The 27032-nt window shown below is 31.0% G+C and overlaps 1 protein-coding gene and 1 pseudogene across 1 annotated transcript; one reads left to right on the top strand and one right to left on the bottom strand.

Annotated features, from left to right (window-relative positions):
- Window positions 1–926: 926 nt before the first annotated feature.
- On the top strand, window positions 927–7003 carry LOC133692499 (probable glutamyl endopeptidase, chloroplastic; annotated as a pseudogene).
- Window positions 7004–14212: 7209 nt separating this feature from the next.
- Window positions 14213–15581, bottom strand: LOC133691271 (cytochrome c oxidase subunit 5C-like). Its single transcript, XM_062111702.1, has 2 exons — window positions 15433–15581; window positions 14213–14791 (listed from the first exon to the last, which is right to left on the bottom strand). Exon 2 carries the CDS (start codon window positions 14772–14774, stop codon window positions 14583–14585), a length of 192 nt encoding a protein of 63 aa, XP_061967686.1. The 5' UTR covers window positions 14775–14791; window positions 15433–15581; the 3' UTR covers window positions 14213–14582.
- Window positions 15582–27032: the final 11451 nt, after the last annotated feature.

Genomic DNA, 27032 nt, shown 5'->3' with positions numbered 1-27032 from the left:
GATGAACTCGGGTCAATGGTTAACCCGATTCATGACTCGTGCTTGGGCCCGACCCTTGAGTAAGATTTTAAAACCATGATAATGATCATTTTTGTTCTTATATTGACCCAAGTCAATGATCAACTCAACCCATGACTCGGACTTGGTCCCATGTCGACTCTTGAGTCGAGTTTTAAAACTATAATATTAATCATTTTTTTTTACGTGGACCTAGGTCAAAAGTCAATCTGACCCATGACTCGAGCCTAGTTGAACATGCCTCACCCTGTGTCGACCTTCAAGTCGAGTTTTAAAACTATTATAATAATGTTTTTTTATCCTAAGGTTAACCTAGATCAATGACCAAGCTGACCCATGACTCAAATCTGGCTTTAAGTCGGCCACCTAGTCGAGTTTTAAAACTATAATTATAACTATTTTTATTTTTATATTGACCCGGGTTAATGGTCAACCCGACCCGTGACCAAGGCTTGACCTCAGGTCGACATCCGAGTCAGATCTTAAAACTTTGATAATAATAATTTTTTTCTTTATATTGACTCAGATTAACTAAATTAACACTTGCGTAAAGTATTGAACTTGTCCTATCTTTTTTGGTGGAATAAATTTTTTTTCATTAGAATAACTTTAGACCAAATAAAAATTAATTTTTGTATGTATAAAAATTAACCAAATAACTTTATAAAAAAATTATTTTGTCCTGTGCATCATTATCCTATAAACACTTCCTTAATGACTTCAAATGATCAGAAACTAGAAGGACGAGATGACTCTTTTCTTGAAGATTGAGGCACCAAGTTACTCTAATAGAAGAATAGTTTGAAGAGAAGTTATCTAGTGTAGGATGGCAAATTCTATGGTTGACGGCGTTGCCATATGAGTCAGGTTAACAAGGTGCCCTGTAGACTGCGGTGTGAGAGAATATAACTAATTACGAGAATATAAAATTCTATATATATATATAAAACTAATAAAATACGAATAATTAATTCTATGAGCACTTGAAATTTCATTTATTGGATAGGAAGGCAAATGATGCGGCTTCCCAAAGTCAATCATCGTCTGAGTTTCCTGTCTCTTCCCCCGTTCTCTCTTCCCTCACTCACAACATCCGTACGAACTCATGGCCACCTGAGAACTCATCACTCTAAAAGGTTCAAGTCAATTTCAACTATGCCTTGTAGACTCGGCAATCTTGTGCCTCTAAACTCTATTGCAGCCGAAAATGTTGGCAGTCGCTCCAATGCCTCTGTTTCATCCACATCCACATCCACCACCGAAGAGGAAGGTGCTCATTCACTCTCACTTTTCCTTTTCTTTTTGCAATTTGAGGCTATTATTGCTAATTAATCGCATCGGCTAACTAGACTAGACTGGACTAGATTCTTCGGTAAAACACAAGGCAAAAGGAAGCGCTGATGGTTGCTTGATCGAGAGAATTCGTAGAGTGATCAGTTAAATATGTCAAACAAGTTTATTAGTAGCTGTGTGTATATGCTAAAGCACGTTTCCTATTTCTAGGAAACTGATCGGTCTTTCCTTTTTCTTTTTTCGGTTTTTTTTTTTTTTTTTGGTGGGGGGGGGGGGGGGGGGGGTTAAGTCTTAAAAACTTGCATGATTATAACTCTAACTGGTGATTTTTTTTTTTATATTTGTATAAATGTAGAAGCATTGGCATGTAAATATCAGCTTCCTCCACCGGAGATAAAAGACATTGTTGATGCTCCGCCTCTCCCTGCGTTGTCATTATCACCGCAAAAGGATAAAATACTTTTTCTCAAGCGGAGATCATTACCTCCACTTGCAGAACTAGCAAGACCAGAGGAGAAGCTGGCTGGTTTGCGTATTGATGGGAAATGTAATACTAAGAGCCGGATGTCATTCTACACTGGTATTGGCATTCATCAGTTAATGCCCGATGGTACACTAGGGCCTGAAAAGGAGGTACATGGATATCCAGATGGTGCTAAGATCAACTTTGTCACCTGGTCTCTTGATGGAAGGCATTTGGCCTTCAGCATCCGAGTTTTCGAGGAGGACAATAGCAGCAGTAAACTTAGAGTATGGGTTGCTAATATGGAAACAGGGCAAGCTCGACCTTTGTTTCAGTCACCAGATGTTTACCTAAATGCTGTTTTTGATAATTTCGTATGGGTGGATAACTCTTCTCTGTTGGTCTGCACCATTCCATCATCTCGTGGAGATCCACCAAAGAAACCATCGGTGCCCTCTGGTCCAAAGATTCAATCTAATGAGCAGAAAAATGTCGTTCAAGTTAGAACATTTCAGGACTTATTGAAGGATGAGTATGATGAAGATTTGTTTGACTACTACACGACCTCTCAAATTGTGCTGGCTTCTTTGGATGGGACAGCGAATGAAGTTGGACCTCCAGCTGTATATACATCAATGGATCCATCCCCTGACCAAAAGTACCTTTTAATTAGTTCTATTCACAGACCATACTCTTTTATTGTACCGCGTGGAAGATTTCCCAAAAAGGTAGAAGTATGGACAACTGATGGGAAATTTGTGAGGGAACTCTGTGATTTGCCTCTAGCCGAGGACATTCCCATTGCAACCAGCAGTGTGCGCAAGGGGAAGCGCGCCATCAATTGGAGAGCAGACAAGCCTTCAACACTCTACTGGTATATCAATGAAAATTCTAATTTTTCACTGTGCTTGTGTAGGAATCGGCAGGATTACATGATAGCTGCATGACGCTAGTTACTTAACAGTATAAATGAACACTTTTAGCATTATGTAGTGGCATGTGGAGCAGCTTGTCCTTGTTATTTCTATTCGTTTTTTTTCCCTCGACTCTTGTTGACGTTTCAGGGCAGAGACACAAGATGGAGGTGATGCAAAAGTTGAAGTTTCTCCAAGAGATATTGTTTATACACAGCCAGCTGAGCCATTGGAAGGTGAACAGCCAGAAATCTTGCACAAACTTGATCTTCGCTATGGGTATGATATGATCTGCATGTTGATTTCTTACTTTGCAAAACTAGTTTGCAACAGATTCTTAAATCGTGAATGCCTCGATAATTTTGAAACTTTTGGATCTTTCTTTTATGTGTGTTTTGATAATGATACTCTCATACTCTGTAGAAAGAGCTTAATCTTGCAGACTTACTGACATTAAGAAATTCTCTAACCAACCACAGGATTCTCAAAGATAGGTCTAACACTAGCCTGGACTAGCATTCACTTCTGTCAATATACGTGTTTTTTCATCTTGCGTCAAGCTCTAATTACACGCCCAAGGTCAACGAAAAGAGACATGCAGGAATGCATGTACATGTTCAGTTGCCTTCTCTCAAGCACATGTTTGATCCCTAAATTTCCAAATTTTTGTAATATCTGTTGAATACATGCATCGGTTGCGTAGGAGGGTTATTCAAAGACATGAGCGTGACATATTTTAAAAATGGATAATAACAAATTGTTTAATCTCCCTTTAGGTCGGTGTGGGTTATCTTGGAAGACATGCAACATATGCTAAGGCTTTTTCACTAAAATCTCTTACTAAATGAGGTACTGCTTTCACATTTGTAATCTATGCTATATCATTATCAATAGCACATGATTTATTATTTAGGAAAGATTTAAAATTTAATATGATGTGTCGATCACTAGTAAGTTGTTATGTTTCCATGGGGAACTTTTCGGTGATGTTATTAAATTCAATCAATCCTAGTGAGTCAAGATCTAATATAGCCTAGTCAACTTGGCAGTTGCACCTGCCAAGTAGTCGACCTGGCAAAATCCTAGTTTCATATATTTTTTTTAAATATTTTAGAAATGACATCAATATAACATTTTTTTTACAAAAAAATTGAAACGATGACATTTAGGATAGATCAGGGTTAAACCAGGTTAATCCGCCGATTTCGTAACCTAGATCATAACTCTACTTGGGTTTAATAACTTTGCTTTCTGGAATCCATATTTTATTTTATTAAAAAATTATAATAATAGACATTTGCATGAAAAACAACAAATAAAATTGTTTAAAAGAAATGTATTTTTTTATTTAATTAAGCATTTTTTTTCATGAATAAATAGAGGTTGTTCTTTAATTTTTTTTTTCTTTTCCCTTCCTTCACAGTGGGATTTATTGGTGTGATGATTCACTAGCACTAGTTTATGAATCATGGTACAAGACAAGGCGAACAAGAACCTGGGTGATATCTCCTGGTTCAAAAGATGCGAGTCCAAGAATACTATTTGATCGGTCATCAGAAGATGTGTACTCCGATCCTGGCTCTCCCATGTTGAGGAGGACTCCTGCTGGAACTTACGTGATTGCAAAGATAAAGAAGGAAAATGATGAAGGCACTTATGTTTTACTGAAGGGAAGTGGTGCTACGCCTGAAGGGAACATCCCCTTCCTTGATCTGTTTGACATGTGAGTATTTTGGAGAAGAACATTTCAACACATGTTCCTCACCTGGTCCCCAATTCTCATTGGTCTCATGATAATCCAAACCAGTTTCTTTCAGAAATACAGGCAGCAAAGAACGAATCTGGGAGAGTGACAAGGAAAGGTATTATGAAACTGTTGTTGCTCTTATGTTGGATTACGAAGAAGGGGATTTACTCCTTGATCGGTTGCAAATATTGACCTCCAAGGAGTCAAAGACAGAAAATAGGCAATATTTCATTCAGAAATGGCCAGAGAAGAAAGCATGTCAGATTACAAATTTTCCACACCCGTACCCACAGTTGGCATCATTGCAGAAAGAGATGATCAGGTACCAGAGAAAAGATGGGGTTCAGCTCACTGCAACATTGTACCTGCCACCAGGCTATGATTTGTCAAAAGATGGCCCTCTTCCATGTCTGGTCTGGTCTTACCCTGGAGAATTTAAAAGTAAAGATGCTGCAGGACAAGTTCGTGGTTCTCCTAATAAATTTGCGGGCATAGGTTCAACATCAGCTCTTCTTTGGTTGGCTAGGAGGCATGAATTCTTCCCTCCATTTCTTGTTACCATTTGTTTTGTTGCTTATACTGTCTCCATTATCAGCTGATTTTTGCTTCACCTTTACCATTGCTTGTGTGCTTTGAACATGCTGGACCTTATTATAGTATCTTCATATCTTGCAGGTTTGCTATTTTATCTGGACCAACAATCCCTATTATTGGTGAGGGTGATGAGGAGGCGAATGACAGGTAATTTGATATAAATCTTACTGAATTATGTTTTTATTGCTAGTTCATATGGATATGATTATGTGGATTTTCTTCATGTACTCATCAAGTTATTGTCATGAATTGCTAATTATTCACATAACTCAAACTCTTTCAGTAAATGGTATACAAGTATGTTTTCATGAAATTGTGGTTACAACTAACAAGTGAAACAAATCATTTGTTATATGTTAATCCTGGTTCCATGGATATTAACATAAAGCAAATGGTTCATGAAAGAAGAGCATAGCATTAGCATGATGCCTCTTCCCTTAACTCATAAGTTTCCGCAACATCCACAATATTGAACAAGGGGCTAACTCTTCAGTTGCTCTCTGTTATTTGGAGCATGTTTTTAGATTTCTTCTTAGATAATAGGAAGTATCACTAAATGAACTATGCTGTAGAGTCCCTAAAATTTTAAATCTTAACTATATGTGTTGACTAGATATGTAGAGCAACTGGTTGCAAGTGTGGAAGCAGCTGTTGAGGAAGTTATCCAGCGCGGAGTAAATTTCTTCACTTGTCCTCGTATGACTATTATTTCCATAGCACCGGATGAGTCTGTGACAGTTGTTTTGGTGTTGCACATTTTAAGGTTGCTCATCCCAACAAAATTGCTGTTGGAGGACATTCCTATGGTGCATTCATGACTGCAAACCTCTTGGCACACGCCCCCCATCTTTTCTGTTGTGGAATTGCTCGCTCTGGAGCTTACAACAGAACACTTACACCTTTTGGCTTTCAGGTAACAGTATAGTGGAATAGACCCCCCCCCCACCCCCCCCACCCTTTTTTCCTCTATTACGTGCTGCTAATTGAACAACAACAGTGTTTCTCATGTTTTTCTTCCCTCGATCACTATTTTTGTCATTGTTTTGGATGATTTTTTTTCCTTTCATCTTATTGATATAGCACGAGGACAGAACTCTTTGGGAGGCCACTACTACTTATGTTGAAATGAGTCCTTTCATGTCAGCAAATAAAATTAAAAAGCCAATACTGCTTATCCATGGAGAAGAAGACAATAATTCAGGAACGCTAAACATGCAGGTATTTATAAAAGAAAATTTAACGGTTCAAACCTACCGTTCCAATTACCTAAAAATAATCATACTATCTATCTGTAGAAATTATTCTATTCTTTTTATTCTTTCCGGTTGATACAATATATTTAACTGTTGATTTCTCAGTTTAGTGGTTTGTTGCCAGCTTCAGTTTGTGTTCCCAACTTGTTTACTTGCTGCTTATCTTGCATTTTCACATGATGCAGTCAGATCGTTTCTTTAATGCTCTGAAAGGTCATGGTGCCCTTTGTCGCCTGGTCATTCTACCCTTTGAGAGCCATGGGTACGCTGCACGAGAGAGCATCATGCATGTTCTATGGGAAACTGATAGATGGCTTCAGAAACATTGTGTGCAGAACCCTTCTGATGCAAGTGCAGAACTTGATGCCTGTAAGGACGAGGTGAGCAAAGGAGTTAGATAACCAAGCAGTTGTTGCCAGTGGAGGAGGTGGGCCAGAGTCGGCAAGACTTTGAGCATGAAGGGTTCTACTCTTTGCATAGGTAATTGTTATGGTAATGTGTTCATCCCTTGTCTTCAACTATAATTCTATTGACAAAATATTCAGTCCACTGGTCAGTGATTTCTTTGTTTCGAAATCAACCAAAGTGAAAACTGTGTTCAATCTAATCATGGTGAAACTTTAAATCACACGAGCGTGTTTAGTTACTGATCTGAACTCTCAAGCACACTACTATTGTGTGGATGGATTGCCATTGCCAATACATCGTTTTATTGAAACTATTGTTTTTTCGGTTGGATGTCGAAACTTGAGAGTATTGCTGTGCCCCCTTACGGTGATGTTTTTCTGACTTATATTTATGCATTTCGTGTCTGAATGACCAATAGTTTGTTTTGTTCTGTCTCCTATGTTCTTGTGTGATCAATGTCTGTTTAGATTCAATGGCTAGTGTTTGCCCGCCGGGAGTTGACATTGAGCAGCATCAACTGTCAATGCATGGATGCGACAGCAGCGCAGATGCACGTCCCCTGAGTACAAAATATAATCCACGATTGTGTTGTTACATAACTTATAAAACCACCACCCTTTTAAATCAATGCTCATTTTCCTGTGCCTTTCTCTCTTCGATTCAAAGTTTCAAACACATGTTGCTTTTTATGTTTACTTGAAGCAAACTTTGCTAAAATCCACAAGTGAATTGAGAATAAAAGAAGTCTTCAGTCAAGACAACTTTTTAAATAAATCAAGGCTGTATTTAACGTGATCTGTGAAAATTAACTTCTGATTTTGAATCATAATTTAAAAATTGTTTTTCATAAACAACTTAAAAGATAAATATGAGCTAGAGTGATGAACTATGGATAGTAAAAATGAATCAAAACTACTTTTTAGAAGAAGAAGAAAAGCACTATAAGTTAGAATACAAAAGTAAAAAATAAATAACTTTTAATTAAAGCAAAATTTTGATTCAATTTTATAACACATATTAGTTTAAGTTGAAAATTATTTCTAACCAAGAATGTTTATAATTTTTTTTAATTGAAAGTTACAAAAACAACTCAAATTTAGTTTATAAAAATTATAGCAAACATAACTTAAATATACATATCTTGATGCTATCTAGTTCTTAAACTAGTTATTTGATCTGTATTATGTCATAAGTTGTAATTTTTTTTTTAAATCTAGATATACAGGTTATTTTGATATGTTTTTTTTACAAAAAAAAATACAGTGTAATTCGAAAAGCTTACTTGATATCTCAAAATGAGACATTTACCTGTTTCTGTTTACTAAATTTGTTTATTAAAATCAATGAAAGATAATACAAATATAAAAACTTAAGAAACCTGGTAAATATAATAAAAGGAAAAAAAATAATATTATTCAAGGCTAGACATATCAAAAATATTATTTCAAAATAAATATTTTTTTTTATAAAATTAAGCTTATTTATATAAAATAAAAAATAAATCTTCAAAAATTAAATACAAAACATTTTTTATTATAAAGAAAACATCTATTCAAAAAAGGCCTGTAAAACTAGTGGCTTAGACCATGAGACCATAATAAATAGATATAAAAGAAATTGAAAATAACCAAAAAAACAATCCTTTTTTTTAAATATTGCAGAATGACAAAATCGTAAAAGAAAATGAGAAAAAAAAAGAATTCCTAACAATATTAATTCTTAAAACTTGTGACCTGTGTCATTAGATTGGAAGAACGATAAATGAAAAAATTATGAAGTCCAATCCCCAACAAGTCAAACACTGAATAATAAAATAAAAAAAAAATCAATCACACAAAAAGATGTAATTTAAAGAATCATGGTGAAAATCAAAATAAAAAATAAATTTGAAGGCATCGAAAAAATCTAAATTGAAGGGTTAAATTGAAAAGAAAAAAACTTTAACAAAAGGAAAAAAATCTAAAGAATGAGGGATAAATTGATAAAAATAAAATAGCATAAACTTTGATTGAAAGATGAAATTCAAAACAACAAAACTTTAAGAAAATAGCCAAAGAAAAAATCAAGAATAAAAAGAATAAGGACTAAATTGAAAAAAATAATATATAAAAAATTGTAATTTCAGGACTAAATTGAAAACGTTAAAAACTTTTCTAAAGGGGCTAATGACAAAATAAACAATAAAAAACATAAGAATTAAAATTAAAAAATAAAAATAAAAGAGGACAAATGTGCATTTTATCTGAGAGAGAGAAAGAGGGGATGAAAAAGAAAAAGAAGAATAAGTTAAATGTACTACCTAATAAAATTTAAAAAGGGTTAGTGATTAGTACACTCCCTAGTGGAGACAATATATATAAATTGAGTATATAAGGGGTTGTTGGTGATGATAAGAAGATATAAGATGAGGGTAGATTTTTTTCCACTAAGATTAGATGATTTAGATATATTTTTAGGGATGGACTAATTAAGTGTCCATCGAGCTGAATTGGACTATTTCGCCAAAACAGTAACTTTACAGGGGTTAGAAAGAAAAAGGGTAGTGTTTATAGAAGGGAATGTCATGTCAAGTTGTACAATATTGGTGATGATTGTGAAAAAGCTATCGAGGAAAGAATGTATGACTTATTTCACCCATGCTTTAGAGATAGAAAATAAAGGGACAGAATTATCAGATATTCCTATAGCTAGGGAGATTTTCGAGTGATTGCCAGGATTGCCACCTGAAAGAGAAGTCGAGGTCTCTGTAGACATAATATTAGGAACTGCTCTTATAGCTCAGTCGCCTTATATAATGACGCTTACAAAGTTGACAAAATTGAAAATTCAATTAGAATAATTATTGGACAAGAGGCTTATCCAACCGAGTAACTCATCATGCGGTGCCCCAATGCTATTTGTGAAAAACAAAATGACACCTTTTGACTTTGTATTGATTATAGACAATTAAGTAAGGTGACGATAAAGAACAAATATGCTCTTTCTTGAATATATGATTTATTCAACCAGCTGAAAGGGGCACATGTGTTTTCAAAGATTAACTTGAGAACATGATACTATCAGTTAAAGATTAAAGAGTTGGATATTCCAAAGACTGCTTTTAGAAGTCGTTATAGACATTACGAGTTTCTGGTAATGTCATTTGGGTGAACGAATGTTTTGGCGGTATTTATGGATTTGATTAATAAAGTCATCTGGCAGTATTTGGATAAATTTATGGTAGTGTTCACAAACAATATATTGATGTATACAAACTCATATTTGGAGCATGAACAACATTTGATATGTGTGTTACAGGCGCTAAGAGACCATTGGTTGTATGCTAAGTAAATGTGAGTTTTAGCTAAAAAAAGTGGTCTTTTTAAGGCATATCATATTAGTTGATGGAATACATGTAGATCCAAGAAAAGTGGAAGGGGTATTGAAGTGGAAGAAACCCACAAATGTCACGAAGATTCATAGTTTTCTTGGGCTTGCTGGGTAACAAAAGAGGTTTATCAAAGGGTTTTTAATGATAACAACCCCTTTAACTTGATTAACCTAGAAAGTATTAAGGTGAGAATGGTTAGAAAAATGTGAAGAAAGGATTTAGAAGCTGAAGAAGAGGTTTACAACTACTCATGTATTGACACTTCCCTTCAAGTTAGAAGACTTTATAGTATATAGTAATGCTTTAAAGAAGGGGTTAGGTTATGTGTTGATGCAAAGGTGATAGTCTATGCTTCATGACAACTGGAAACTTATGAGATCAATTATCTTGTCCATGATCTAAAGTTGGCAGCTGTGGTGTTTGATTTGAGAGTATGAAGACACTACTTATATAAGTCGTAAGTCCAAATCTTCACGGATTATAAGAGTTTGAAGTATCTGATGTCACAAAAAGAGTTAAATATGCGGCTAAAATGATGGATAAAGCTGATTAAATATTATGATTGTGTGATAGACTATCACCCAAAGAAGGCCAATGTTGCACAAATGCTCTTCGACGCAAGGAAAAGACATTAATTGGTGAATTGAATGCTTATGATATAACAGAAGTAATATAATTGAAGAAATTTGATGCATAGTTAAGAATTGAAATTAAAATGACTGGTCCAGTTGATAAGTTGGATATATTATATGTAAACAAAGTGGTCAGATTACATGGAGTACTTGTATCTATTGTATCTGATCGTGATCCTAGATTTACTTCCTGTATTTGGCCTAATATTCAGTATACCTTGAGGACATAATTGAAATTAAGTACAACTTTTCATCCCTAGATAGATGAACAGTTTAAGAGGATTATACAGATTCTAAAAGATTTATTGAAGGATGTGTGATGAAATTTAGAGATAACTAGGAAGATCATTTACTTCTAGTGAAGTTCACTTATACTAATAGCAATCAAGTAACGATAGGGATGGATCCATATGAAGTATTGTATGGACAGAAACGTTGAACTCCTTTATGTTGGGAAGAGATGAGGGATACAAAGTTAATGGGATTGGAATTAGTGCAAATCACCACTGAAAAGGTGAAGGTTATCAGAGAAAGAATGAAAATAGCTCAAGTTAGACAAAAAAGTTATGCTGATAACAAGAGAAGGCCTTTTGAATTTGAAGTAGCGAATCAAGTGTTTTTAAAGGTTGCGTCTTGAAAGAACACCATATGATTTGTCATAAAGGGAAAGCTAGCGTTGAGATACATAGGACTTTTTAAAGTTATTCATAGAGTAGGCCCATTCATATACAAACTAGCATTGTCTTGTATTTGAAAAAAATACACAATGTGTTCCATGTATCGTTACTTTGAAAAGCAAAAATATACCTCACTGATATATTGTCACAAGTCTCCCTAAAGATTAAAGAGGACTTAACTTTGAAAGTGAGACCAGTAAAGATTCTAGACTGAGGTGAAAAAAACTTAGAAGTAAAAAGATTTCTATGACGAAGGTATTATGAAGAAACTCCTAAATTGAAGAAGAAACTTGAGAAAGGGAATAAAAAATAAGGAAAAAGCATCCCTAATTATTTTTGGATATAGGTATGAGGTTTAATTTCAAGGATGAAAATTTCTGTTAGGAAAAGAGAATCTAAAATCATAGTTAAAATATTACGATATTAGTAAAATGCTGTGAACTTAATCTAACGATCAAAAGAAACGAATAATAATGTATGAATATTAAATGATTAGAGATAAAAATTTATGAATTTAAATATTAAAGTATGATAAGATTTAAAAATAAACTGAAAAGAGATACCAATCAAACAAGAAAAATAAAATAAAAATATAGTTGAATTAAAGAACAAGGGCAAGATTGTAATTATGAGTATAAAAAAATATAAATAGAAACTTGGCTTCCAAAAGAAGTTAAGCTGGTTGGCTACTGTGGGAGAAAGAGAGAGAAGAATTTAAGCGAATTCATGGGAAATCTTTGCTAAAGTACACCAAACAGAGATAACCAAAAGGATTAAAAACGGATTAGGAAGGGATTTAGTAAGGAAATTGAAGTAAAAACAAGGGTTATTTGGTTAAAGGAGGCCAGTTTTGAAGAAGAAGAAGGGGAGGGAAATAAGTAAGTAGAAAACTTTTTTTATTGTTCTTGTCTCCTTAATTTAGTGTGTTTAGGAAGTGGGGAAGCTTGGTTTGTTATGATTTTGAATTTCTAATGAAAATTTCATATGTTTTGCGTATGGAAATGTTGTGAAAATTGGGTTTGAATAGAAGAATGGTTGAATGAATATTGTTATGATGCATGGAGTTTAGTAGGCATGAAAAAAAAGGTATAATGTTAATTGAATGAATTGAAGAAGAAAAACCTACTCTCTTCCTCAATGTGGGTTTCGGTCCAGGGGCGAGAAAGAGGAATTGAAATTGTTGGTATATTTGTTAAGTAAACCTTGTGGAATTATATTAGTTAGATGCTAATGAGTAAGAAATGCATTAATAAATAAATTCAGTAAAAATAACGAAGTAAATGTTTTATATTTCAAAGTTAAGTATATTGTTCTACATCTATATTTTATTTTTTTTAATTTTTTTTAGTTATTGTTAATGATTTTTTTATTTATACAGAAGGTTATCAATTTATTTAATTATATGTATACATAAACTTTTTAATTTATATTTATGAATTTTTTCATGTAAAAAAGAAACTTTCAAAATAACATGCACACCTTTTATTAAAAACAAAAAAAACATTACAGCCCGTAATAGAGCATGGATTAAATAGTTAGTGTGTGTTTAAAGTGTGTGTGTGTATATATAAAAATGTGCTATAAATATATCAATATAATATAAATATATATTTCAAATTAGTTTTGGATTAGATTTGATAATATTCATACTTTATATATAGTATCGAGAGAACTATTTCAAAAATAATCACCCGTTAAAATGAAGTCAGCATCTATCAATTTTAAATTAAATTATCATCCTTATTATGATCACATCATGCTTTTAGTCTGATTTGAGATAAGATAGGATATGTTAGCTGTATTTTTGCTGAAATTTTAAAATTTCGATGTGAGATTACAATAATGTGAGATTAGGCATCCTCCTGTATGAGATTAAAGTTTCAATTTGAAGCTTTCTGAAATTCGCCTTTTTTCTTCGCAAGTACAATTAAGTAAAGGGTTCTTTGATAATTTATTTGGTGTTGTAATAATTATTTTTTAAATATTTTTTTTAAAAAAATATATTAAAATAATATTTTTATTTTATTCTTTAAAATTCATTTTTAATATTAGCACTTCCAAATAATCTAAATGCATAAAAAAAATTAATTTGAAACAAAAAATATTTATTTTTTTCTTTTAAAAATGCTTTTAAAACACAAACAACTTATCATCCAATGTTTCTTCTAAAATTCATGATTAGGATAGAAATTGAATAAATAAAGATACAAAAAAACCCAATTGATAATGAATGATGAATGATTGAAAGAGGTTGTCATATAACAAATGATTTGGAGCAGCACTTGAAATTGATTTATCATGAAAACAACCCATCCAAAATTAGCATTGCCTGTTGTCCCCTTCTCGTTTCTAACCAACCATTCCTCATCGGAAATAAATAAACTGAGAAATGATCCAACGAAACTGAACGTGTTGAATTCCATACCCACAAAATTAGCAACAGCAAACATCACCCTCTCCATTCAATTGGGCAAACGATAAACGCGTAGCGGACTCCAAATCCAGAAAACTAGTCCCAAAATCCTGACCCCTATTGGGCACCATGTCTCATATCATAGGGCAAGCAAGAAATTAGAGCAACTTTTAACCTTCCAGTGACAGTAGAGAAGAAAGCAAAGCTATGTTCAGACTTGTTTTTAAATATGAAAACAAAAGACTTCGACGACAGCTTCAACGCTTAACCAGTAATGTTTTTGTATTCCAGCATAAAAGAAACGAAAAGAAAAGGAAAAACCTGCCCATCAAACTCATCAAGCTTCATTGCATTTCTGTTTCATGAACTAGCTGGTGCACAAATAGCACAGCCAAAAAGAAAAATTAATATCTGAAGTAACACATCGACAGAGTGAAAGACGTTAACATTCCAGCAAAAAAGGAAAGGAAAAAGAAAAACCTGCCCATCAAGCTTCATTGCATTTCTGTTTCATGAGCTAGATGTGCACTAACCAACAAATAAAAAATGAAAAAAACACTAATATCTCAAGTAACAAAACCATAAGAGCATCACAACGATGGAGTGGAAGACATTAAACTTCATACATTTTACGTAGAAAAATTATGTCCTGCACATCTTAGACAAGAAATTTATTCTTCAAAGTCAGAAGGCTAAGGACCAGCAACTTGAGATTCAGACATTTGGAACAAAAAAGAATGACAAAACAAAATATACTCTGACGATGTCCATAACACCATGGCAGAGGCATAGGACATGATTTATTCTTCCACAACAACACCGATCTCACCTTTTTCCAGCAAGTCATAAAATGATCTCACTTTCCTCTGCTCGTTCCAGTGATGCATTTTCCAAAGACTACCAGCAGCCAAGCCAAGTGCAACCCCAATACAAATCTCCTTGACAACACTTGGTCCTTTTAAGGTCACATGAGCAACCCTACCACCGGCCATTTCACTTTTCTGGTAACCTGCAAGCAACATTTTCTTTATTTTTAGCACCCACAAAAGAGTTCAGGAAAAAAATAGAAACATGTACAATTGCAATAGGCCAAAAAAGAAAATCCCTCAATACTTATATCTATACATAGACTAAAACGGCTCCATTGCCCTTCGCAAAAGAATAAGTATAATTGGCTGGCTACTCACTACCAAGACAAAATACGAACTCTGTCCTTTTAGGAATAAAAATACAAGAAAAAAAAGGGATCAGAACAAGGCAAAGCAAAAATAAGTAATGCAGCCTGTAAACCAAATTACAAATTTAAACAATTCATAACCCGATCATTCATTTGTCATTTAACCCATCATCTAACAGATTAGTATCAGAGATCGCCTTTGACACGATCTTGTTTAAGTTGCACAGAAAATCTTCAATTTGTTATAAGTTCACCGCCCCGCCCCATTTTCATGTCAGCAAAACTTGACACCAGTGGACAGACAAATTTCAACTTGCACACAATAAAAAGAGATCGCGTGAAATTAGAAAAAAAAAAAAGATGGAACCCTATTTAAATTAAATGATACAGTAGTTAACAGAGAGGTAGAGTTCGTTCCAAGATAGATATAGATCAAGCAAGAGCGAGTGAGGGAGAGGCTAGGGTTTGCTGACCTGAACTTAAATGAACAGCGCTGAGAAGCTGATTACGGAGGTTCCACAGAAACGAGAGCCTAATTATGTTTGTGAATGTTCTCTGACACCGAGGGCATTTGTTTGACAGGCCAGGGAATCGTTTGGAGCTTTATTATTATTATTAAACCCGGTCTAGGATTGACCTAGTTAATGGATCGGGTTTTAAATCACAAAACCTGAAATATCTTTTTAAAAAATTAATTTTAAATGTAGATTTTATATATATATATATATATTCCATGAAAAAACTAAAAAAATAATTTATTTAAATGAAGGCTATATATAACTATTTTATATTAAAAAAAATTAAAAAATACACTTAATCTATGCTGGTAATCATGGATGAGAATGGCATGAAATGCTAGTATGATGATTGATTAGTATTTAAAAGTGCATTCTCATTAAGGTTTTATATTATTATATTGCAATTAAAGTATCATTAAATTCCCTAACTAAAGCATGTTTTATAATAACAAGTCTGATAATATAATATATCTTTAATTTATGGTAAATATTTATTTTGAATGCAGGTATATCTCACAATTCAAATGATTGATTGATGTGATTAACTATCGAAAGTGAAGAAACAAAAAGAGAACAAGGATAAGAGAAGAGATGTTGGTTCAATTCCAATTGGAATAATATTCGGTTATTAGATTATAACTGGAGTTATAGATCTTGGATTTAGGTCTGCTTTATATGGATGGAAAGCCAAGACATAGATCTAAAACTTTCATGAAGAGTCCAAGACTCAATTCCGCCATTTTTAAGTTCAAATCTTAGTAACAATGGAGAAGTCGGAATCTGTCCTGCAGCTCAGATACTGCTCAATTTTCAGCTCATATCTTAAGTTTTAAAAGTCCAAATGAGCTCTGGTTTTTTTTGTTGGAAAGCTAAGACAATTGCCAAACAACTTTCATGGAACAAATGGCTCAAATTCTGATGTTAGCAATGACATTTTGGCCAGCCAACAATATCAATAATCAGCCAACAATATCAATAACTAGCAGCCAACAATGCCAAAAACCAATCGCCAAATCAATGGTTGGCCACCAACTATTTTCTTAGTCAACCAATCAATGGTTCTGAATTTTAGCCTATAAAATAAGGCATTTGCCATGTATTTAATCATATTATTTTTCAGATCAAAATCATCTTCTTGCTTTCTCTATTTATATCTTTGTAATGTTCAAGTTTTTTTCATGCTATATTAATCTCTTGTTTATACTTTTTATTTCCTTTCCTATACTTAGTTCACTTATATCGTGTTTATATTTTTATATTATTTATTTATGTTTTTCTTCTTCTTAATGTTTAGCTAAATTTATTATGTCAAGGTGAAAAGGTTTCACTAGTGGTATTAGAATAGGTATAATATAAACTTAACATGGACTTTAATGTTTATATCCAATAAAGATTATTATTAACATGTTTTATCTTTTTATCTTATTAATTCTTAATACCTTGCTTGTTAAATGGTTAATCTAGATTTATGTTATATAATATTTGGTACATCAAATGCTTGATCCTTCATAGTCTTCGGCCGACATCGTTATTATGATAGGAACTTGATTTGTTGTTAACATAAGCTAGCAGCCTAGCAACATGAATGCCTGATGATATTTATAAGTATTGTGTTACTTAGATAAGATGATTAATATGATCATGTTAATAATTTATAATAAGCTAATAATGATAAATCATCCGATTGAAACCTCCTTTGTGTGTGGTTTCCAGTTGATTAATAAAAAGAGTTTATATTATATTTCTTTAAAATACTATTAGTGGATCCTGTAACCTTAACATCTGTTTTATCATTGTTTAATCCTTACATCATTATAACATCTCAAAGTTCTCTTCAACATTAATATCATTTTATTATTTGTAATTTATATAATTCACCTCTTTGTGATTCGACCCCGGTCTTGCCGGGTTATTTATTACTTTGACACTCCTGCACTTGGGATAAGACATCAACTCTTTTGGTCGTGTCAATGACCCTTTCATTACCTGGATTTCTTGGTGATTAAAGATCTTTTTTTTTATTTGTTGGCAGTGGTAGTTTTCTCTTTTCTCAAAGCAATTTTACTTATCCTATAATGATAGAACACTTTCTTAAATGAACATGTGGGTAAGGACCATAAGACACTTTCTTTTTAAAATTTTCCCTAACAACATCTTTAGCCTAAAAATATAGCTCACTGGAGTTAATGACCTATATATACAACCTGAGGCTCCTTGCTATATAATATTTCAAAAAATCTTGTTTGTTTTTGTGTTTTAAAAGTATTTTAAAAAAATAATTTTTTTTTATTTTTTTTGCTTCAAATTAATTTTTTTTTTGCTATTTCTGATGTCAAAAATAATTTTTTAAAAATAAAAAAAATATTATTTTGATGTATTTCTGAGTGAAAAACAATCGCAACTACACTCCTAAACACGCTTAAATCTCCGCAAAACTTCACATGTTTTTAATCATAAAAATTTGTTCTCTTTAACACTAGACTTTTCTTAGCTTTAATAGTTGAAGGATTATAAATGTTTGTATATATGCTCTATAACTAATCAGTTGATTATACGTTTCATTAACTTTATTTATGTAAACATATTTATTTTTTAATAAAAGATTTATTTATCTTTAATATTCATCAAATATTTGATTAATGAATATAAAGTAAAGATAAAGTTATTGGGACAAAAATGTTTTACAAAGAAAATTATAAAATTATTATATATAGGATTCATATTTCATCAAAGTATTATTCCTAAATGTTTTTAGTCAATGCTCTATTAAGACTACACATTAATTAGATTCGTTGTGATTGATACATACTATGTTCTTTCTTTTATTAAATAAAATAAATGTTCTTATAAGCTAAGACATGAGAGATATCTAGAAATAATATGTAGATGTTTATCATATAACATGTCTACTGAATTGAACCACATAAGAATTCTATATAGAGAGATCACTTGTGTCTATGAAAAGAATCACATGATAATTTTGTAAATGATCTTTAGACTTGAGATCACTAAGTTATCTTGTATAAGAAATGTTATGCTTTAATCCTACAACATGTTATCCTAATCAAGGGTAACAAACAGGTGAATATTAGGTATAACATGAATTATATCAAAGTATTTGAGTAATCAAGAGTAGATTCATCACCCTAGGTGAATTAGAAATTTTTTTTAATATGTTCTCAAATAGTATTGATTGTTGCGCAAGGTGCAATGAGATTTGAAAAGAGTTTTAAATTTTATTCAAAAAATTAATTACTATAGTGTTGACAATAAACATGATTTGACATAATAGACACATTTCATGCTGTAATAATTACATTGAGAAACTAGTTATTGAAAGGTTATGTCAAACCAATTATGACTTTTCTAATATTTAGAGGATCATAACACATTGCTAGATGTTATACTTAATCTTTAATTATAAATTAATCGATGAATTGAAAATAAATTAATTTGTTTAATTTATTTAATCCTATTTTATTTATAATTGTAATTTATATTTGGACCAACTTATTAAAGAACCTAATAGGTCACACACGTAAGAATCATTGGTCAATAATTATACTGGGATGATTAATCAACTATGATTGAATTGTAAATAAGTTTTAGAAATTAAGGACTATAATGTAATTTTTACAGGGAACTGCAATTCTAAACCTAAAAAATCAATTAGAGACATGGTTAAATAAATTTATAAAATTATTCTAAAATTGATATTTTATCATTTATTGGGGTTTTCAGGTTTCCTTATGAACAAAATGTTATACTTTTTATTTTCTATACAGTATAAGAATACACAAAACACCTAAAAAATACAAAAGAAAATTATCAGCACTCAGAGGCATATCAATTTCTCTGTCCTAAAAAGGTTTAAGATATTTATCACTAATAGTTCGTGTGGATTACCGTTAGATACTGAATACTTGGATGATTTGTAGTTTGCGATAACCCAACTTTAAAGCAATTATTCAAAGTCAAAAAGAACATTTGATATTGATGTAATCTCCATACAAATCCTAAATAATTCTAGATATATCTAACAAGATCCTTAGAACTCTAAAAAAAAATTAAATTTATTGTTTTTGTTATGTAAATGTATTTTAAGAAACTTAACAGTGGTATCAAAACATTTGTTAGAAAATTAAAGTTGTTGATTCTATATTTTGATTGTTATTGACATTAATTGTGAGTTAATTTTATATGCAAAACAATTATTCCAAAAATTAATTTTTCTCTCCTAATTTCTTTCATAAAAAAGGTATTGTTCCGGCAAGATATAAATGGATTTTTTAGATTTGGCCAGTAAATAAAAATAAAGGTGTTCAAAGCTTCTATGAACATTGTTGGTGATGTAACGACAACCATTATTGTTGCTACTATGATAGCCTTTGATATAGCAGTCCCCCATGTCGACAACAACTATTGATGTTTAGGAAGAAGATAGAGACAAAATTGTAATTTTACCCCATAGCTAAATGTTGGGTTTTAGGGAAAATTGATGAATTTGCCCCTACACCTTATAACTTATTACAATAAGGTTTTTTAGGATGTAATTTATCAATTTAATCCTGAAATTTATTTTTTATTACAATATGGTATATGTGATAGAATTATGATTCTGCCTCTCCATATATAAAATATTTATTTTATATTTTAAAACTAAAACCTAAATTAAATTAATTATATAATTAATTTTCCTAATAGGATTAGGATTGAATTAAATTTGATTTTTTTTTATTTTTTTAATATCATAATAGAATTAGGATTTAATTAAAAACAAATATTTAAGAAAATTGATTTTTCAAAATGAAGAAAGTTTTGAAACCAGAAAGTTTTATGTAATAGATCCTAAAATAGTTGAGGTTGTTAATAAGAATTGTAATATGATTAAGTTTCTTATTGAATTTTAAAGATTATGCATATTAATGAAGCATGATATGTATTACATATAAAGTAATAGTTTTATGTAATAGATCCTAAAATAGTTTAGGTTGTTAAAATTACATATAAAGTCAATAATTATAATTGAAGCATGATATGTATTTCTTTATGCATATTAATGTATTATTATGCATGATTGATGATTATAAAAATTTAAAGACCAATGTGATTGTGTTTTTTAATGGTTGAATGATTATAATATTAAATATGGCATGCATGTCTTACATTTTCTCTATTTTTCTTCTAAGGATGTAAAATTCTTTTCTTATCTAATTTCTCTTGAATTTAACTCGAGGTTTATTATTCAATTATATAAATGTTATATAATTTAGATATGAAATAATATTTTGTAACCACGACGAAGAAAGAACAAAGAAAAAGGCTACAACTGTGGTGCTGACAAAGAACTTATAAAGATTTGTTGCAGCTACCTATGTTTTAACTACTTAATTCTTTGTTATGGCTTGAGAGAGTTATCTTAAATTTGTTCATAATCATCTAATTAGAATGATATGTTAATGGTGTATGTTTATATATAATTTTTATGTATGATATATCATTAATGCCATGAAATGAGACTTAATTAAAATAATAAATCTCTCATTTATATATTAAGTACATGTTGAAAATATGATTTATTGCCTTCTGATTTTTTATGCATAAAACCAGAGTTCTATTCATGGATATCTTGTTGAGTTACTCAAAGTTATCATTAATAAAATATGTTTAATACTATAAAATTAGGCATTACTTAACTAACTTATATGATTTGGATGAGTTATTTATGATTATATAATATTAAAGGCAATAGTTAAGCGAAACATATATGATATGATTAAACAAAGAGTTGTCACCTAACTGATCTAAGAGTCATATAAAGATGTGATTGATAAACTATATTATCTATTTAATTTAATTTATTTTGATTTGTTGAGTTACTTAAGGTCGTGAAAATTAAATGGGATCCTAGTCCACTAGGAGATCTAAGTGAGGTTTCTTAAATTAATTGTAAGGGTTATTAAGTTGCAGGAAAATAATGGGAGATCAAATTATGATTAAAGACGTTATCTAAATTTAGTTATAAATATTTATGCATGAAACCAATACTCGTTATCTTTACATGAATAGATTGATAGATTACCATGAGTAAAAATAAATATAACCATATGTATCATATTTGATGCTAATAAATTGTCTGAACTAAACTTCCTTGACTGGTATCGAAATGTGAGATTGTTTTGAAACAAAAAACAAAGTTATATATTCTTGAAAATCACATTCCATTTATCCTTGATGACAACACTTATGATAAAGTTAAGACTAAATATCAATGTCATCTTAATGATGATTAGTAGGCTATATGTGTAATGTTAGTCAGTATGTCACTTGAACTTTAAACATAACTTAGGAATATGAAAGCCTATATAATAATTATGCATCTCAAAAAGTTGTTTGATGTGGTTAGTAGGACTTCAAGGTATGAGACCTTTAAGAAATTGTTTTGATGTAAATTGATAGAGAGTTCCGTGATAAACACTCATGTGTCAAAAATGATTGATAATTTTAGAAATTAGGCCAATTAGGCTTTGTCATAGACCATGAGTTAACAATTGACTCCATCTTATAGTCTAAACATGGAATCCTACTTTGAACATTAAGAAAGATAAGGGTATTTATAATTATTATAGAAAAGAAAACACTAAAGAAAGATTCTACAAAGATTATCTTGCAACCGTGAAGGCTAAAAATCTTATTGAAGTTTCTACTTCATATGTTTTTGTGATTGAATAAAAGTAAAATGGACCTATGAGTTGGTAAAGAAGCAAGGGTTGCTGCATTAACTTTACCAGGTGGGTTGAAACTAGAACTTGATAATTTATATTTTGTTATAGCACTTTCTAGAAACATAGTATCCATTTTTTAATGGATTAAAATTTATTATTAAGATCAAATGTTGTTCTTTCTATAATAATAATGTTTATTATAGATCTGTCATTTATACAAATGTTTTGTATATACACGATCTTAAAATACCCATGTTCAATATAAATTGCAATAACAAATTAGATAATCAATATCCAAATTATTTATGGCATTGTAGACTATGTCATATCAATGAAACAAGAATCATTGAGTTATATAGAGAAAAGTATTTAATTCTTTTGATTATAAACTATATAAAACTTGTTTATTGGACAAAATAACCAAAACACCCTTTACTCAAAAACTAAAAGATCTAATGAATTGTTAAGTCCAATATTTACAAATATATATAAACCAAGAACGATTCTTGCCAAAGATAGATATACATGTTTCATCATTGATGACCATATTGGATATGATCATGTGTATTTGATGAAAGTCTAAATAATTTAAAAGGTTCAAATAATTCATAAATGAAGTTAAAATATAAATTGAAAAGATTATTAAGATACTTTAATCAAATTGAGGTGGTGAATACTTCAGCTAAGATTTTCTAGATTATCTAAAAGAGAATAGGATTCTCTTCCAATAGAGTTTTTGAAAGGAAAAAATATACATTGTTGGATATGGTGTAGTCCATGAATCCTTCAAACTCAAGGTTCACAATCTCTTCATTCTCAATATTTTTAGCATATAAATTTTCATATCAAGGGTATTTAAGCACTACCATCTATCACTTACCAACCATCTAGGCTTTTCATATCAAACCAATGGACACCTTAACTAAGAAAAATGGATTAGATTGTTTGAGCTAAGAGATTAACTAATTATCTAATACATAAGCCTTATTCCTAAGCTACTTAGATATTTTGGGACCTCATCACCCTTTATCATCAAGTGATGCATATTTTGAGTTGTTCGAAAATGTAGATTACTAGTCACTGGGATTCAAAACACCACTAACACACATGTGTTTTGACTCTTTTTATGGACCTTCCAACCTAAAATAAAAGATCAAATACATTTCTCAAACTCTTATTTATAACTGTATAGTAACTTAGTAATTGGAAGAGAATTTTATTCATCAGTAGATAACCCGTAACAATATATCAATCATGGTCAAATCTTTTAAAAGCAAAATAATATAGTAGTTTCCTGCAATAAATCACTCATGTAGTGTTTGGGATTGTAGTTGGACCATAATTTTAAAAAATTTTGAATTCTTTTATCTTTAAATTATTTTTTATGTGTTTTTTTGATAGTTTTGATGTGTTTATATCAGAAATTATTTAAAAAAAAAATAAAAAAATTATTTTGATGCTTATCCCGGCGAAAAACACTTTGAAAATCAACATCTACCACAATCTCATACACGTTATAATCAAGTTCTTGATCTTATATCATTTCTAGTTCTATTGATCATCAACCAGACAAGTATATTGGTGTTCAATATGAAGTTGCTACCCTAAGATAAACAAGTTTGCATAGAATTCTAAAGTACCAACAAGACCATTCATCCACTTATCTTTATGAAAATGAACCAAGTTGCCATTGCCTCTAATCCAAATAAAGGCACACGACACAAACTGTCTTTCATAATAGCAAGGTGTTAAACGAGGCTCTACACTACGTTGCGGGTTCATATTATTTTTTCTATAAAATGTTTAGGTGCTGCAAGTACTTTTTTTTATTTATAAAATCCAATAACCAAGGTAATAGTCCCAACCAACCATATAATTTGGTTTTATTTGAATAAGATGAAAAAAAAGAAGCAACAATAGCAAATAGAAAAAAATAAAAGTGACTACAATAACCAAGGAAAAAAACCATATCCACAAAGAATATGGAAGGAAGGAATATGATAAAAAAAAAAAGATAAAAAACTGGTGTGTGTCAACCTAAGTTAACGTTGCAAACATGTAATTTGGAGATTAAAGGGCTAGTTGGTCTGGGATAAGCTGCCAAACTTCCTAGGTCATAAGGTTGGGATAACTTGATAGAAAAAATTTGAAGAAACCGCATAGCTATTTTTTAAAAAAAAAAACAATGTCGAACAACAAAATTGGAAAATAAAATAAAATAAAATAAGATATAAAAAAAGAATGTTAAACCCTGTCAGCTTTTCAAACTCGTGACCTGTGCCATCAGACCATAAGCATAACGTATGGAAAAATTGCAAAGCCCAATCTCTAATAAATGAGATGTTGAAGGATAAAATTGGATAAAAAATAAATCACATAAAAAGACTTAAAATAAAAAGTAGAAAATAAAAAAATGAGGGTTAAAATAAAAAAAACAAATAAACTAGAGGAAAACAATAAATTTTCAATTTAAAGATTAAATTGAAAAGAATAATAATCATAACAAAAAGATCAAAAGAATCAGGATGAAATTGTAAAAAATAGTAAACCATAAATTTGAATTGAATGATTATATTAAAAACCAATAAAACTTCTATAAAAGCGCTAAAGAAATCAAAAGAATAAGGATCAAAATAAAAAAAAATATATATATTATAAAAGAAGTGGAAAAAAAAGATGTTGACTCACATTAACTTTCCCAACATGTGGTAAGGTAATGAGATAAGGATAACCCAACAAATCACTCTTTTAAAACCTAATTCGAACCAACAGTTTGAACCATGACCTGGATGATTTAAGGCATAAGTCGAGTCGGTTTCCATAAAAATAGACAGAAAATTGACATGGTATAATCCTGTCAAAAAAACAAATTGCCCCGCAAATCAATTAGCCATGGAAAAACCTAGTCATGGTTTTCCTAACAAACCTAGTAAGGTAATGAGATAAGAATAACCTAATAAATCACTCTTCTAAAACCTGACCCGAACCAACAATTTGAACCATGACCTGGGTGATTTAGGGCAGAAGTCAGGTCGGTTTCAATAGAAATAGGCAAAGAATTGACATGGTATGATCCTATAAAAAAAGAAGGATTGTCCCACAACCCAATTAGCCATGAGAAAACCTAGTCAAAACTCGTTAACCTTTTTATTTTCTTCTTTTTAACTTGTTTTTTTTCAAAGTCATGTCATTTCTACATGTTTATAAAAAATAAATAAATTAGGGTGACTCGAGTTAACCTGGATCAACCCACCTAATCCTTATATTTCTTAACTTTTATAGTTTACTGTCATTGCTTTTCATCTCATAATCATGACTATTTTTCCATGTTGTTCTTTTAAATATTTGTATGGAAAATATGAGTTTTGATTGTTCTACATTACATAATGAAGTGAAGTGGTCTCCTATTGTGTTAAATGTTTTATTTACATTAACTATAAACATTATTATTCTCTCATTGGCTTAAACTAAGCCATTTTGAATAAATGGTTAAACAAGTTTTGTTTTCTTTCCTTCTTTGTTTTTTGCTCAAACTGAGATTCTTTTTTTATGTTGTTTTCCTTCTGTAGCTCATAAACTCTTCTTAAAAGTAGGAACTCGTTATTCCTACTTTGAATAAATGATTATGTGCAAAATGATAGATTTTTTTTGGGGTATCTTAGTGTACTTCCTTGCATGAATGCATGAGAAAGAGAAATGGAAATGCAACCATTACATGTCTATAGGGTCTTCAATTAAGGGAGCCTGTTTGCAATGAATATGGTTGGGATGTGTTATTTTGGGCATTGATGACCTTTTCTTTTGGTCAAGTCTGTTTGGTTATAAAGTATAGGCTTTTGATAACATAAAAGTAAATAGGTTGGGCTTTGGTATATAGGGTTTTGCCATCTATTATCTGTCTTGAATGAGTTATGAGTTTGGTTTAATTTCTGGCTTATTAGACTAATTTGGATCATGAAAATATAGACTTTGTGCCTTTGGATTATGCATAATAATCTTGGGTTGATCTTGATTGCTTTGTGAGCTAATTTGATTTGTTTTTGAGCTGTGATACTTATGGAATTCCAAGCTTACAACATTTTGCATGTTAAAAAAAACTAAAAAAAAAAAGAATTTTGCTTATGGCCAAGTTCTTTCAAAAAAATATTGTTTTTGCATATATTGCCATTGTACAAAAAGAAACTTTTGTTTTGTTCTTCATAAAAAGAAATTTTGCATATTTTAGCATGTTTTTATTTATCCTAGAGTTTTACAAAAGATGAAAAAACAAAAGTATTTTGCTTGCATACTTGGACTTTATAACAACTTTATAAAGTTTATTAGAATTTAATATAAATTAAAAGACCTACTAGACTGACATACCCAAATTTTAAAAATGAAACTCGACCTTCATTTTTATCAAAATAAAATATCTTGATGCTTATGCCATGTTTGTTTCCCCGAAAGTAGTTTCCGGAAAACCATTTTCCAAACTTTCCTGTGTTTGTTTGCCATTAGGAAAGATGGTAAATGGAAAACACTTTCCAGTCAAAGAAAAACACTTTCCGGTCAACGAAAAGCACTTTCCAGTTAAAGGAAAATTTGACTTGGTTTTCAGGAAAGTGTTTTCCCTTTTGGCTGTATTTGTTTTCCGAAAAGTGGTTTACGAGAAAACACTTTCCAAACTTTCATGTGTTTGTTTGCCATTAGGAAAGTTGGTCAACTGAAAACACTTTCTAGTCAAAGAAAAATTTGGCTTGGTTTTCAGGAAAGTGTTTTCCTGAAAAATTTGGACGAAAAACACTTTCCGGAAGTTGTAAAAAATTTAGAAATGTCATTATTTGCTGATTA

This window comes from Populus nigra, chromosome 4 (assembly GCF_951802175.1).
Source record: "Populus nigra chromosome 4, ddPopNigr1.1, whole genome shotgun sequence".
NCBI lineage: Eukaryota > Viridiplantae > Streptophyta > Magnoliopsida > Malpighiales > Salicaceae > Populus > Populus nigra.
The sequence above is the reverse complement of the archived record's forward strand: the minus strand, read 5'-3'. Positions and strand labels throughout refer to the sequence as shown.

Excerpts from the sequence above, each read along its gene's own strand:
- LOC133691271 (XM_062111702.1), bottom strand. The coding sequence starts at position 14,774 with ATGGCCGGTGGTAGGGTTGCTCATGTGACCTTAAAAGGACCAAGTGTT.